We start from the raw sequence: 15,478 nt of genomic DNA on the forward strand, positions 1-15,478 counted from the left end.
TGTAGCACCCCAAATTCAGTTTAAAGTAACATTTGTTTCTGGAAGGTTCTGAACAGGATCTTTTTCTGTATGGGGGTGCAGAAAACATATGATACCACATTCTAGATTCAGCAATAATATTACAGAGTATATATGTACTTCTGTCAGTATAAATTTCATACTGACTTACAAGCATCAATGTAATTTTATAGCAAATACTGTAGAATGATGTTAAAACTTTTAAAGAAAATTTAAACAATGTATTTAAAAATGAAATTAATGCCCTTGAATCAAAATTGATATGCATAAAATGCATACTGCAAGCATTAAAAAAAATGCAAGTACAGTAACAGAGAACTAGTGGTCTTTTGAGTATGTTTCACAAGCATAGTTTTTATGAATATAGATCCACAGCTCTGTAATTATTTAGTCAGTGAAAACATTTTAAAAGAGCTATATGATCTGTAATGAAATATGAAATCTATAAGTACTCCAGTTTGCGATTATTGCGGAATCTTATGATCAATATTAAAAAGTGATTTCAGTTACAAAATGCATGTTATCTATTGCTATATTTGACAATATTTAGAAAAAGTAAAGCAAGGAACCTAATTTAGTGATTTACATTTCTTTGAAGAACCTACCAAATTATGGAGAAAGCTTTTGTTTTAAGCATGACTGCAAAGTCAAATGTGGGATACATTTGTCAACATAAGTTGAAATCTTTGAGGAAATGTTCACAGATGTCATTATTATGTTTACAATATTTTGTCCCATTTTTCTGTGTAGAGTTTTGATTTACATGTTGATCTTTGATTCACATAATGCTTGTGGAAACTTAAAGAAAGTTTATTAGATACATTCTTTGTTTATAAAACATTTATTCCAAACAAAGATTTTTTAATATTTAGTTGTTACTGAAGTTGTGTCCATGCTTAAATAGTCTTTAAGGTAAACTCTCACAGGTATCTTGAAAATATTTTGGCTATAATCAGCATTTTCTTGGTAATTTGAAGTATTCATGTTGCGCTTAGACTTTTTTTTTTCTTTTCCCAACATTTGTGTTTGCTGTTTGTTACCTTGGCATAGGCCCTACAGTACTTTTTTCCAATAGCCTCACAAAATGTCACAGAGCAGCATCACCCTGGTGAAAATCCAGACTAAGACCTATTCCACAGTCTAATGAAGTCACAGAAAACCTGACATTTCATGCCAACTTTGAATGTGACACTTTGTGTTCAATGCTGCTGGCTGTTAAGAGAAAATAAACAGGATTTTATAAAATAAAAATGGAAATTAAAAAAAAAAATCAAAAGGTGGTGGCAGACCACAGATGAGCCTTACAGCAAAGAGTTTTTTTGTTTGTTTGTTTACTTCTGAGATGGGAAGAACCCATTAGCTCTCTGGCAGTGGCCTCCTATCACAAACAAATCCCACAGTTTGGATCATGATGATGTGCTGAACTCTAATAACTCTCATTGACTTGAGGGGGATCCGAACTCTTTGGTACTGAATCTCTAGCTTCTAATTCCCAAGTGCAATATAACATGATCAGAGCTAGTTCACTGCCAAGTCATCTGTTTATTTTTGTTTGCTTAAGAAGGGATGTAGCATTTGCTGACTTGCAGTGGTCAATATTTTTAAGGCTATTAACCAGTGTGTTAAATTGAGGTGATAAATGAATGGGAGTGAAAGTTTTTGATCACCCACATTGGGTGAAACATGATGTATATTCTAAAATGTATCCGTTACTAGCTCTTGAGGTATTGAGAATTGGTACAATATTCTTTTAAGTCCACTGCGGAAATTGTGACTAGAGACTATATAATAATGGGTTTGAGTCTGTAGTGCTACTACTGTTTCATGTGATTATGGTATTCAGTGTTTTGGTCTATTTTTTCCAGTGCGTAGAATTTTTGTATAACACAGGAAATCTAACAAATCTAACCGTTCATGCAATGACCTTCTCCAAAGATGCTGCATTGAGGTTGAGTAACTTGACCCTTGGCTTTTGCAAAGTAAATGAAGATTTAATGTAGCGTTTGAATCTTAAAAAAACTTTTACAGGTTTATGTGGCCCTTTCTAGTCCATGAAGGAAACCTGTATTTGCTATGATACAAATATGTTAAAAATGTAACATTTTATTTCTTTGTAATAGGATTTTTTATTGCCATTTTTGCTCATGCATTCAATCAGTAGAGCATTGTTTGCACAAGCAGAAAATTAACATACTAATGAGAGTGCTGCATTTTGGGGTTCTTAGTAAATACTTGTAACATAAATGGGAATATTTTAAGTAACTATGAACTTGTTTCAAAGGTCTTCGGTACATTTAAAGAGAGCAATATACATTTGAAGTCACCTTATTTTTATTAAATTATAAATCTTGAAAAAAGGTGGGTATTGTGGCACAGTAATTTTGTACTGATATCAAATATATAGCTTTTCAGCGATGGTTTTCTTTTCATCCTAATTCAAATTTAATTGATTTTATTAGGTTGTATTTTTCTAAATATGTATACAATTTCAAAATATTATGATTGGATAAACTGAAAAATGTAAGTATTGAATTGATATTTAGAATTTTGGAATAAAATACTTCTTAATGAACAGGAATTCTTTTTTTTTTTTTTTTTTTTAATATCCTGGGCATATTTTTAAGAATGCATTTGATTCATCAGAAAATATTTCATAGTATATGTTTGTAATCCACAGTTATCTACTAAATACAAAAAGGTCACATTAACACATTCTCAACTAAAGCAGCACATATTAACTTTGAGTCAAATAATTTTGCAATCACAAGCAAGAAGGAGGATTTAGTCACAAATTATATTCTGTCACCAGAAAACCAATTTCCTACAAAAATTTTGTACACCAAAAGTAAATATTTCAGATTTTATAGCTGCCACATTGCTTTAGAATATGGTAAATTCTTATCCTTTGCTTAGGAAAATTCTCAGGTGGCATTTCTTGCTCTAGTATTAGAGACTAATTTTATCTTACTATTACATGCTTTCTGATTAACAATCATACTTATCTTTGAGTGACAGTAAATATTTTGTCTCACAATAGAGGCAAACATGTTTATTTTACCTTGCTAGAACTACTGAGTTTCCTGGGTTGCTAGTACAGAATTTGTTAACATAAAGAAAATAATAAGAAAAGGACACTGAAAAGATGAAAAACTGATATTAGTGCTTTAATTAACAGCTTCCAGTGATATCACAGTAACTATACTTCATGTGCCTAAGAAACATCACAGCAGTAGTCAAAACATGATTCTTACCATTTGTTCAGTACACACCGCAGCAAATACAGGCCTAGTTTTTGTTAACTGATAACTAACTGAAGGTGTTTGTGTTTATGTTTAGCAGTTTCCAAATTAATGCATTGTTGAGAAATTAGTGACAACAGCAACAAGGCAGAGTGGTTTTTCAAATTCCCATCTTACACCACAACCACCTTCAACAAAATAATGGTCCATGTCTTGAGGTTATTTACATCAACTCAAGTCCACTGCCTCCACTTGAGTTATGCTGCTTCACATTGTCTAGGATTCTGACTCTTTGCATACATATATGATACTTTATTGTATGCTTTTATCACTAGTGAGTTGGTAAATTACTTACTAATATATCAATACTTTATTACATATTAGTACATTGATATATTTTTAAACTCCAAGTTCAAATAAGAACATGGTGAAAAATCGAAAGGACTTTTTTTAAGCAAGTATTTGTATGAACATCTCATCAATATATTGTCTAATATACATAAAGAATTAGATTAGTGCTACCAGCAGCCGATCTTCTCACAAGGTATTTCTCAATTCATCTGTTTTATTCCATCTTTCTGATAAACCTTCTACAAGTTCGGTGCTGAATCATTACCTCTCTTGACAGCCATACAGGACATGCTGTAAGAGTAGGCTTGCAGGACAGAAATGCACAACACAGACCTCCAAATGTGAGAAGCAAACAAAAAATTACAGTGCAATACCCCATTACTAGTCTTTACCATTTCACATGCAGACCATGTCTCTTACTGTTTTTCACAGAGTTTTTCAGAATCTATTTATATTTCTGTGTCATTTGTGTACATGCTTTTCAGTCCCTGACAAAATATCAGAAGCCATGTTATATCCCTTCAGTGGTTGATGATGAAGGTTTAACTTGTTTAGTTTGAAGAGTATGCAAACAACGTTTGAAGACTGCAGGAGTTACTGCTGGACAAATTTCCTCAAGTAAATACTCAGGTAGTTGAAATAAAATACTTACCAACTTTCATCTCTTTTCAAAGAAAATTTGGTTAAAAAAACTGTAATCCAGATCATGATTTTTTTTTCTGAAATGGGTGTGATTGTGTACTCTAATCCCTTCTCAGCAATTTATCTAAATGAGGTACAAACACTTAATTTCCCCATGTGTTATTTCTCTTTTGGAGCCATAATCAATAAACTTTTGTAACACATTTAGCAGATTTGTTTTAGAACTGTAAATGAGTAATTGTGCATATTCATATCATCAACAGTACTTTAAAATGTTGTGGCTACTAAGCTTGTAGAGGAATAGCTGAACAACTAAACTTAATTTCTATCTTTCTAAAAGCCTGAGTGTACAGACATTTGGAAATGAACATGTAGGTGATCCACACTTTCTCAATACCACATACTCATCTGTCAGATTCATTAGCAAAGGAAGCAAATTGCTCGAAGCATTAGCTAGCTTTCTGTAGACCTTGTTCTTCCACCTGAGAACACAATGTTACAGGGATTCCAAAATGAATTCAGCTCTTAACAGAGGTTGTGCAGAAGCAGACTGTTTTTCTTTGCAGTGCCCGGATAAAAGGTTGAAATAGAAAGCTGGGTGAGAGGACTTTAACTAGGCGATTAGGCACTGAACAAATATTTTCTAAACAAAAGACAGAACAGATCACCTTTGCAAGCTGCTGAAGGAGGGTTCCACATCAAATAAATCATTGTTTTGTCTGGGTTTTGTACACTTATGCTTACTTAAAAGAAAGGCCCTGTCAAATGAAATGAAGTTTTCATGGCACAGATATTTTTTGATGGAAGGAAAGCTGACATACTCCAACTATTCTAAAGAAAAGTATTGAATAGTACCTGCTGAGAGGAGAGTGTACATTTCCCACTGCAGCATTACTCTGCAGGCAGCAATTGTTCATAGTGCATGAGTAGGTGAAGTCAGTCCGTTCTTTGGTGGTCCCAAACGGCACCAACAAACTATCAGCAACTGTGATAAAAGTAAATTGTATTCAAAAAGTGCCAACAAATAATCAGTAGCTGCAATAAAAGTAGATAGTATTATGTTATGCCAATCCCAAATCTATTTGAAGTCATTGCTAATGGCAATGAATTAATTACGTCTTATCGTATAGAATAACATTAAATGATAAGGAAAAAATATATTTGATTTCCCTTAGATTTTACAAGAGATTGTTGAAAATATGCACTGTAACCAGGCAGTTCCTCCTTTCAGTATGGGAAAATTTCTACTCCTCTATAAATTTTAGCTCTATTTACTTCCTTTTTCTTCTGCATTGAAGAAGTTTTTGAGATCTGAAAACTTAAGAATTTGGCATAATACACCTTTATGTCTAAAATAAAGATTTTTTTTTATTTGCCTAATCTCTGTTTTATTAAAAGTCAAATAAAGTGATGTTATACTTTTCAAAGAAATTTATATTCACTACTCAAACATAAATTGAAAATGTAGCACCACCCAGTTCTGAGAGTCCTCCAGTGAATGAGACCTTTCCCTCACTGAAATCACAGCATGGGCACACTCATCAACATCAGTGTGAAACGCACTGTGACGTGGTCCTGGTACCTGTTCAGCTCTCAGCCCTGCAGATAGCTGCATCCTAGGGGTGAGTTTGGTTTGTCCAGATGCACTGCCTGTGCTCAGGTGTAGCAGTCTTACCTGCTGCAAACAACTTCAAGTAATTCAGTAATTTTTCCATGATCTCACTCTAGGTGGGATCAATTTTATCTACGTTAATGTGTATCATTAATTCTAAAAAACATGCAGTGTTTGATATTAGGACCTCTAATGTGAATTAGCATGTAAGTAAGGCAAAGACATGCCTGTGCGTAAAATCAAAGCTTCAGGAGACACTACTGACAGTTAGTGATGGTTACCACACTGACTGTCACTCTCCAGCGCCTAAGCGATGGGGATTTCGGGTTGACACAGGGGGATCTTAAGCACATGCAGTGCTGCACAGGGGGTTGCCAAAAGCGCTTTAGCACTCTCAGCAACAAGCGCTGGAGTTTGTTTAAATCTGCTCGGTAACTCAGTTCGCGGGCCGCACACCGGCCGCCCCCAGCGCAGTGCCCGTCTCTCCCTCACCTCTGCCGGCCGGCTGCGGAGCGCGGCGCTGCTCACACCCCGAGCTCCTCAGGAAAACCGCCAGCCCGCACCTCCCCGCCCTCGCAGGGCCTGGGAGCCGGCCCAGAGGCGGCGGGGACCCCGGGTGGGGTCCAGTCCCATCTCCTGGGGAGGAGCCGCCTCACCCCGCTCCAATGCGCTTCGCTTTACCCCCGCCCCGAGGCTCTGTCAGGCCGTGGCCCCGCCCCCGTCACGTGCGGGGGGCGGGGCGCACGCAGGTCTCTCCGCCTGCTCGCCGCCGCAGTCGCGGATCCCGGCCTTTCGACCGCCGCCTGGCTCGCAATATGCCTTCGCTGCCCTGGGGCTGCTCGCCATGCCGGGGACCTGCGGGCGCTTCTCTTCCCTGCTCCCGGGGCTGGCGGCTGCGCTGCTGCTGCTACTGCTACTGATGGGGCGGCCGCCCCCCGTCGATGCCGCAGCCACCGCCACCCGCGCTCAGCTGCAGCGCGCTGCGCTGCCCGGGGGCGCCTCCGCGGCCGCCTCAGGTACCGATCCCCCCCACAGATATCTCTCCTCCCGCCTTCCATGGGGAGATTTCCTCTCTCTTCTCCCCACGGCCGCGCCGTCGGGGCCCCCTCAGCCCCGCTGCGTCCCCCTTGTCCCGGGGCGAGGGATCGGCGTCTCCCCAGCCGCTCCTGCCGGGCTGCCGAGGTGGCCCCGGTGCTTCGGTGTGGCCGGTGAGCCGGGTGCTGTGCTGCCGTGCCAGGGACCGGCGGCGGCCCCGAGCTGAGCCCGAGCCGCCGGGTTTGTAACGAAGCGGGTAGCGGAGAGGGATCCATCTTTAATAGCGCCGGGTCTGTAACGAGTCACCGGCGGGGTGGAAAGCAGAAGCCGGCGATCGTGTAGCCGATTTGTGACCTGGCTGGAGATGCTCTTTCGGGCGCCAGTCGAATGGGCTCGGAGGATGCTCTGTGAACTGGTATTTGCTAGCAGAAGTTAGCAGAGCAAGATATCTATCTATCTCTCTCTCTCTCTCTATATATATATATATATATGTATATATATATATTTCTGTATAAATCCGTATCTATTTAAAAATAAATAAAACCTGGCTCATACATGTGCAGGTATCTTAAGCCTGTCAAATGAGTGATGAGCCTGGTGAGATCATCTCCTCTGCAGAATGATGAAATACGTAATTTATCCAACAGCTGAGAGTGTGAAAATGATGTGCTTGTTTCTGTATTAGGCCTTGGTATTGTGGTCAAATGTACAAGGTTATCCCTTTATAGAAGAGGGGCAAGTGAGGAGGTGTTTGTTCTGTTGTCTAGTTCAAAAAATACATGTATATTCTGAAGTCTTAGTGGCTTAAATTAAGATAAACCAGTATTTTTCCTGGCATGCTCCCTTTCACAAAAAAATTTCAAAATGGTTTCAAACATGCATTATTTAAGACCTTTTAGCACCAGTGCTCCATTTGGGCATATCACTAGAACATATGTTTCATTTTTAACATATATGCATGTTTCTATTTCCGGTGATTTCAAAGAGCTATAAAATGATCTTAGTTTCAGGCATACGGTTAATATCTTGCTAAATTGAAGCCAATTTACAAAGCTGCCAAAGTATATACGTTAATTAGGGGACATAAGCAAAGATCTTGAATTATGGTCTTCTAACTTGTTAGAAATGTGGAACAAGAAACTAGATTTGGTAGAATCTTAAATTCTCCTGATACACTCCTAAAATGCCTTGATTTCCTTTTTGTTTTCTTTCTTGTGAGGTTTGGGGTTTTGTTGTTTTGTCTTTTCTTTTCCAAATGTTTAAATAAAGGTATTTGCTGAATAGCTTGGTTCTTAGTTTTTCTATTTGGAACTGACATTTTTTCAGTATTTTGTTTCTTATCATACTTTTAGAGGAATATACCATTAATCACCAGCAAACCTCACTTAAAAGGCATTGGCAGCATTTCTAACTTGTGTGGTGAACATTTTGCTCATTAAAAATTGAGTGACAAGAAAAAAAAGGACTGTTTTTGTAATTCAATGATCCTCTTTGGTTTCAGGTATTGATTTCTTTTCAAGAAGCTCTATTAGCTTATAGTTATCAGCCCTGGCCAAAATCTTTGTTGGTACCAAACAGTTTGATACCAATGCTACTGGTTTGCTGTTGTAGCTGTTGCAGACCTATGTGCCTGGTAGTTGTTGCTTTCTTTTATTTACTTATTATGCTTCATAGCATTTGAGGTATGAGATCCCCGAAAGTGTCTTATAGTAGGCATATTTAATGGTAAATCCCAGTTTATGAATGTTTAAAATTATTGTTTGAGCTGATCCTCAGCATTTGTTTATTTTACATTGAAATACAATTAAAGCTTCAGTTCACTTGTTGGCTGGGTTTTTAAACGGTCTTGTTTAATTTTTTCTTTCATAAAGAATTGAAAAAACCAATACTGATTAATCTTTTAAAAATCCAAGCTAATCACTGCTATGAAACTTTCATTATTCTGAAGAAGGAGCTAAGCACCTTGGTTTTTTTGTGTGGTATTTCTTCTCAGTAAAGCATATGCATAATTTTTACTATATTGACATTTTTTAAGTTCTAAAACGGAAGAGCTTGACTCCAGATATATATTTATCAGATCCTAATGTAGTTTTTTTTCTTTTCCATGAGATTATTTTTGATGGTTTACAGCTGAAAGGTAGGCAGGATAAATGGCTGTTGCCTTTCCAGCAGCAGACTGGCAGCAGAGTAATCCCCAAGGGGAATGCTCTGAAGAGGCCACTCCTGCAGCAGCTGCAGGTCCTGTGGCTTCAGGAGGTACAGAAGCATCTGGCCAAATTTGGGTTTATGCTGCATATTTGTGACCCCAGTGTTGCTACAGCAAAGGAGCCTTCTCCTCCTAAAGCAGGGAAGGTGCAGAGCAAAGGCTGGAGTTCACAGCCTTTTCTTATTTGACGTTCCTGTATCGATGTCCCTGTTCTGTCGAAGCTAATTATACAGTTTTACGGATCAATTCTCTCCTGGATTAACACACTTCTGCCAGTGTAGTTATTGTGCTGTCTGAGATGCTAAAGTCAGCACAGCTGTATACAGAGGTTGTTTGAGGTGCAGACTCTACTGCTGACATGTAAATGTAGCAATGAGAAGGTAGTTGCACATAATGACTGAATAGGTTTTGTGGTTCATCACTTCTTTCTTCTTTTAAAACAACAAAAAACTTGTCACTTCTAAAAGAAATAAGTAAATTCTAAAAACAAGGCAGAGAAGATGTGCACAAGAGGGATCAGTTAATGGAGTTACTCTGACTTATGTTATCTAATGGATGTAGCTACTCTTCCAAATTTTAGAAAAAAAATATTCAGCAAGAGAGAGAGACGGGTCTCTCTGGTTAAGGTGGTGATTGCTGAAGTGAAGAGCCTGCATTGGTTCCTTATTATTCATAGTGAGTTTTTCCATTTTCTGTGTGGCAGTTTAGAAATCTGGACTCTGGTGTGCAGAAGTAATTGAAGTCGCTGAGAGCTTCAGATAGTGAGCATTGGGGTCAGTGGGCTTGAGCACAGAATTCAGTAAATTATAGTTCTGGCTTTGATCCAGGCAAATCTGGTTTTGTTTTCCTTGTTCCCTTTTGTTTATCTTTATTGAGATGCATTCTTTACAGGAGGTATGGGTTGTGTTCTTTAATGGTCATGATGCTTGGGATATTCTGGATGTGGTGCACTGTTATTCTCTTTATAATACAGACATTGTGCAATAAATAGAGCAGAGACCACTAATTGAATAAGTGATACTTAACTGTGTCAGTTCCATGGCAGATCTGATGTGTACTGAATGAACCAGATTCTTCTGGAAAGAACAGCAGTTGGGTAAATAGAAGCTGTCACAAATGTATGGACAGCACACAGGGTAACATACATCATCTTAATGTTGGATTTTTTTTTCCCCACATTGAGCCCTTAAATTGGATATGGAGTATGTTTTAAAATAGGTATTATTTTTTTCAAGTTTCTGTCATAGAACTGCCTGTTCTACACTGTGGGATCTCTCCATACCTTTTGTAATCCCAGCATAAACAGGAAAAGACTTGCCATCATATTTGTTATAGACTGTTCCCAATCTGCCTCACATTCCAGAATTGAGGGGAAAAATAAACTGATTTTGTCTTTTTTTTTTTTTTTTTTTAAAGCAGGTGGTTTTGCATACAATGGGAAGATTATCTTGAATTTTGTAGAGTGAAATTATAAACCTGTAGCAGCTAATAGTGATCCTGAACAAAGGAGAGGAGAGAATTAGAATCATTGTATGTATTTATGCATCTATTTTTGTTTGTTGAGACTGATGGGATACATAAGTGATTGTTGGCAGACCCAGAAGAAAATATGAGATGGTGTTTGTACCTGTTGGACGTGAATACGTTGCCAAGATGCTGCCTGTAGTATTTGATTCTGTGCCCATTTCTCAGTATTATCTACTTGCATATGATGGTGAGTTGCTGTCTAATGCAAAACAGTGCAAACGGTGCAAACCCTAGACAAGAGGTTTCTGGTTAAGATTTTTCTAAACTCTTTTGTATGTTGTCTTATTCCTCTTTGTCATTCAAGGTGGATAAAACTTCCTCGTGCTTCTTTTTCATTTGAGATAGCGAACAGAAATATCTGACGCATCTTTGTGTGACTTACTGCTTTTCTCATCTTTGTTTTCAATGTTTCTATTTGTGAAATATTTTTTCCTAATGACTTATATATTGGTGTGTAGGTAGTACTTAGGTATTCAGGGGAGCATTTGGGTTTGATAGCTTGTTCTGTTAATCTGGGTTTGAATTTGAGTGATAATACATAATGATGCACGTTTTCAGAAATATGCAGTGCTGTGTGACTGGCTTGTTTGTTGTTTGATGGAACAACCTTTATGGTTTACTCTCTCTATAGTCACTGGATAGGGAATTAGTGCAGCAGGAATATATACAGTTCTGTTTTGGAGCATTCCAAATTAGTAGTTTTCATGACCGAGTGATTACTAAGGATACAGTTGCTGCTCAAGAAGTCAGGGCTGTCTAACTACGGACTTCTGGTCAGCTCTGGGGTTAATTGTCTTATATAACCAGCAACACAGCCTTCTTATCCATTAGTTATTGGAATATAATTGCTGTCAGGGAAAAGGTTTATTTTTTAGTTACCACAGCTTATGGGTTAAATTGTAGTGATTGTTTTCTATTGGACATGAAGGAGATGGTTTGCAGTCTTTAAAACTTGATTTGTTTCAGATGTATCAAATGTAAACATTTGTTGGGATGTGTCTTTCTTATATGAAGATCCTTAATGAAACTTTGGAAAGCTGACTTTGAATCTGGTGAGAAATAATGCTTTCACTACAAAACAGAACTCCAAAAGTATTATGTGCACAACCCAGCAAAATGGTTTAATGCAAACAGCTAACTCCACCTATAGAAATAAGCTCAGAAAATGTCCTTTGATTTCCTGTTCAGTTTTCTCAGTATTTTCAGCCTCGGGGATTTGGAATAATGTTTCTCAGCTAGGTGAGAAAGTAGAGAAAGAATGTGAGACTTAAGACTTGTCCTGATTTATTGAAGCTGATGTTCTTAAGTGACTTAGCTTTCTCTGCTCATCTCAGGCTTAGTAGTGCAACAAAATATCAGGAAGGGCATTAGGACACTGAGAGGTGATAAAGCATTTGCGGTTTGAGATAGAAATGAATAATGAAAAAGAAACATTCATGGATAACTTCATTTATATGTCCGTGTGTTCCATCATTTACATCACTCAGTTGCTAATACAAGAAAAAGGAGAGTTTGGTGTTTCCCATGGTAGAGCACAAATGAAAAGTTAAGTACTTTTTATCTTTTGGAAAGACAATCTATGTAAGCAAAAAGGTACTGAGGAGGTGTGAAGGGGTAGGCAGCTCTCCCAAGGTGAAAGTTTGCTTCTGTTGATTTATTGCTTATAATATATTATACAGCATCGTGCTCTGTGCTTCAGAAAACTTGATTTCAAGAAACTTGCATTGCTGGTAGTTTTCATTATAAAGATCTGAGAGAGACAAGGGCAGAAATGTGTTTTAGCATTTGCAGAAACGGAGCTCACAGTCGCTCAGTGAGAAGTGGCAGGGAGCAAGAGAAATCAATGACAGCAAGAAGCTACCTATTGCAAGGTGGTAGTTTTTGCAGTTCCTGTTTGTTTTGTTAAAGTTTCATTACTTCTTGTCAATCTGTTGGCAGATGATACATCTTCAAAGGCCAATTGATATGTAAAACATTCACAGACTTGTTGTCAGGCTGAGAAAAAGGCAGTTTGGGGAAGTGGAATGCAACTGCTATCTGGGTCACTAGGGATCTATAGCATGCCTTCTCTGTGAACTATCTCATTTGATGAAATCTTTGAACACAGAGGCAAAGATCTGACAGGAAATCTTATTCAAAATAAACTTAATTTTTGGCATGTCAAACTTAGAAAAATAGCACGGGTTACTTTGTCATCTTGAAAGTTGCATATTTCTATATTCCCTACATTCTTCTGAAATGAATGGGGATTTGAGGCACAATATGACAGAGCAGATGAGTCCTCTGTGTTACTCCTGATACTGCCCTTAATTCCTAATTCATAGATCTAGCTATCTGGTGTGCCATAGGAGCACCCAGATCCCTTCAGCAAGAATTTCCATTGCACTGTAGGGGTTAACATACTCCTGAATAACACTTCTGTGTCCAGTAGGATGAAACTTCCAGATCTAGCTCCTCCTACCTAATCTTAGGTTGCCAGAGGTGTTCCAGCATATACCTCATGTGAATTCCTAAACTTTCATCTTCCACAGATGTCTACAAGAAGCTGCATTCAGCAGGCTGCAAAGCAGCTATTGTTTTTCTTGCTCTGCTTTTCTGGCAGTAGCTGTTGTACAGAGAACATGAGGTTTGAAAGCAGTTTTCATGCTAGCACATGGTTTATGGGAGGATGTGAGGGTGCACAGCTTTACCATTAGCACTATGGAAGTGTATTTGCTGAAGGAACTTAATGTTAGAAAGACTAAGAGAATGAATTAATTGTTAGGAGTGCCCTCTGTTCCTAAGCCAATAGGGGAGATTTCCCTCAAACTGTAACTCATCTCTTCAGTTGGAACAGGCACTTCAGATCCATCCAGTAGAAGACATGGGTCCCTGGGAAAGGACAGTCCTTCCAAACCAGGTCTGAAGCTGGACCAGTTGCCTTAAATTTGGCTTCTCAGGCAGAACACAAGACTAATTTGTGGCACCAGCAGTTCTGTCAAGTAAAATACTGTATTGTATGCTATGAATTTCACAAGAGGTTGTCAGCTGTCTGTAGATGATGTGAAGAAAATATCCTTCTCCCGTCTCAGTTACACCGGTTGCCATAACTTTCCAAATGATTCTGCGTGCCCTCTGACTGTAAACATATTATGCATACTTGTTAACAAAATACTGACAGGTCTGCAGTTTACGCTACATGCATGGCATGGCCCTGGGGATGCCTGTTCTTGTCCAATGTCGCTCCTGGGAGCCATCCCATGTGACCTGCTGGGACAGACAGGGCTGGGCAGTGATGCTCTCGGCTGTCTGTGCACACATAAGCCCCTCAGGCTCACTGAGCACAGGCACAAATCCTGTCCAGGTCCTGTGCTGTCCTTACTCCTTCCCCCTCAATTTCTTGCACTTCTTTCTCTTCCCTGAGGTTGTGATTATATTTCATCATGTGTGCTTCAAGAGCATCTCCACTGACTGAAAGACATGTCAGACTTCAGGGCACAATTGTTTTTTTTTTTTTACCATGTGGAAACGAGACAGCTGAAGATCTTCCTGCTGGACTTTGCACATGACACTTCTTGTTTCAGCATTCTGCATTCACTGCTGGTAGTGCCAGGTACCTAAGTTCTACCAGTGGAAGAGGCAAGTGGTGGCTTCTCATTGAGATTACATGGAAATGAATTGTGGCTCTTGGTGCATTAGAGAGCAAAAAAATTCTTGGCGCTCTACCTCCTGATTTTCCTTGTCCCATTTTGAATAATTTGATGTTTTTGGTGTGGGTCTTAACTTGAACCACTGGCAGCTTTAGCAAGTTAACCTGCAAATGGTGGCTGAATGACTGTGGTGGGGAGTGGGGTTTTTGTGTTGAACATGATGCAGTGGTTATAGGTACGAGTGTGAGGCACGTATTGACCCATGTGTGTTAGGAGGTCATGAAGCAGCAAAATACAGAGAACCTCGGAAGCGCTTCAACATGTCCCTAGCATACTCCTATTGAAATGCATTATTGACATGACCACTGCACCCCAAAAGCACTCTAAGGTCTATAGAGTGTTGTTCGATTAATGTGTGCTTCAGCCTGTATAACTGAGTGTTTGCTTGAGCACTTTTACTAAGCAAAGTGTAGTTACAACCAGAGAAACTGGAGCACCAAGCCATTATCATGCAGTTTATTTTTGGAGGAAAGAGTTGAATTTATTTGTTGATGTTGAGTGATTTTGTTTGTTTGGTTTTCTAAATGGTCCTTGATAGTTTATCTGCCTCTTCTGAAATGATTTCTTCTGGTCAACATAGCTTTATTTCTTCATTTCTCATAGATCTTTTACCTGTATTCAACAACTGAGCTTTCCCATGGGAGTGTGCATGTAGCTTTCAGGTTTCATGTTGTTGTTTTCTTTTTAATCACAGGTCCAAGCAACCCTTTGGTTAGTCAAACTCACTTTACTTTCAGAATCATCAGTGTTTCTGTTTACATTGACTGCAAGTGTAATTGAGTGAGGCCATACAAGATAAAATACATATTTTCACACTATTCTCTGATAAAGTGTAGAATTAGCTCCGGTTTCTGAGCCCCAGATTATGATAGGATGCTGCACTCCTGCTAAAACATCCAGCCAGATTTGCTAAGTGTGTTAAAATTAGCAGCTGAAATAAACCACGATTGAGTGTGGATGATCTTTGTTCTTTGTGGGTTTTTGTCATTGTTTTCTGTGATTTGAAAGTAACTATGAGGACCTGGAATCATGGAGATATTCAGGCTGGCGGGGGTATCAGGAGCCCTCTAGTCCAGCCTACTTAAAGCAGGGTTGGCACTGAATTTGCTCCTGGGAGCTCTTTCCTGTCAGGCCTTGGAAAGCTCCAGGAATGGAGAAC

General features: G+C 38.8%; 1 protein-coding gene across 1 annotated transcript in view; it reads left to right on the forward strand.

Moving 5' to 3' along the window:
- The first annotated feature begins 6,085 nt into the window (after window positions 1-6,085).
- The window catches only part of FAM171B (family with sequence similarity 171 member B), a 37,515-nt gene continuing 28,122 nt past the window's right edge, over window positions 6,086-15,478 (forward strand). The window contains 7 exon segments of the mRNA XM_065840396.2: window positions 6,086-6,130; window positions 6,133-6,284; window positions 6,286-6,320; window positions 6,323-6,433; window positions 6,436-6,593; window positions 6,595-6,635; window positions 6,637-6,878. Of these exon segments, the coding sequence (XP_065696468.1) occupies window positions 6,086-6,130; window positions 6,133-6,284; window positions 6,286-6,320; window positions 6,323-6,433; window positions 6,436-6,593; window positions 6,595-6,635; window positions 6,637-6,878 (784 nt within the window).

Source organism: Patagioenas fasciata, chromosome 7, assembly GCF_037038585.1.
Source record: "Patagioenas fasciata isolate bPatFas1 chromosome 7, bPatFas1.hap1, whole genome shotgun sequence".
Lineage (NCBI taxonomy): Eukaryota > Metazoa > Chordata > Aves > Columbiformes > Columbidae > Patagioenas > Patagioenas fasciata.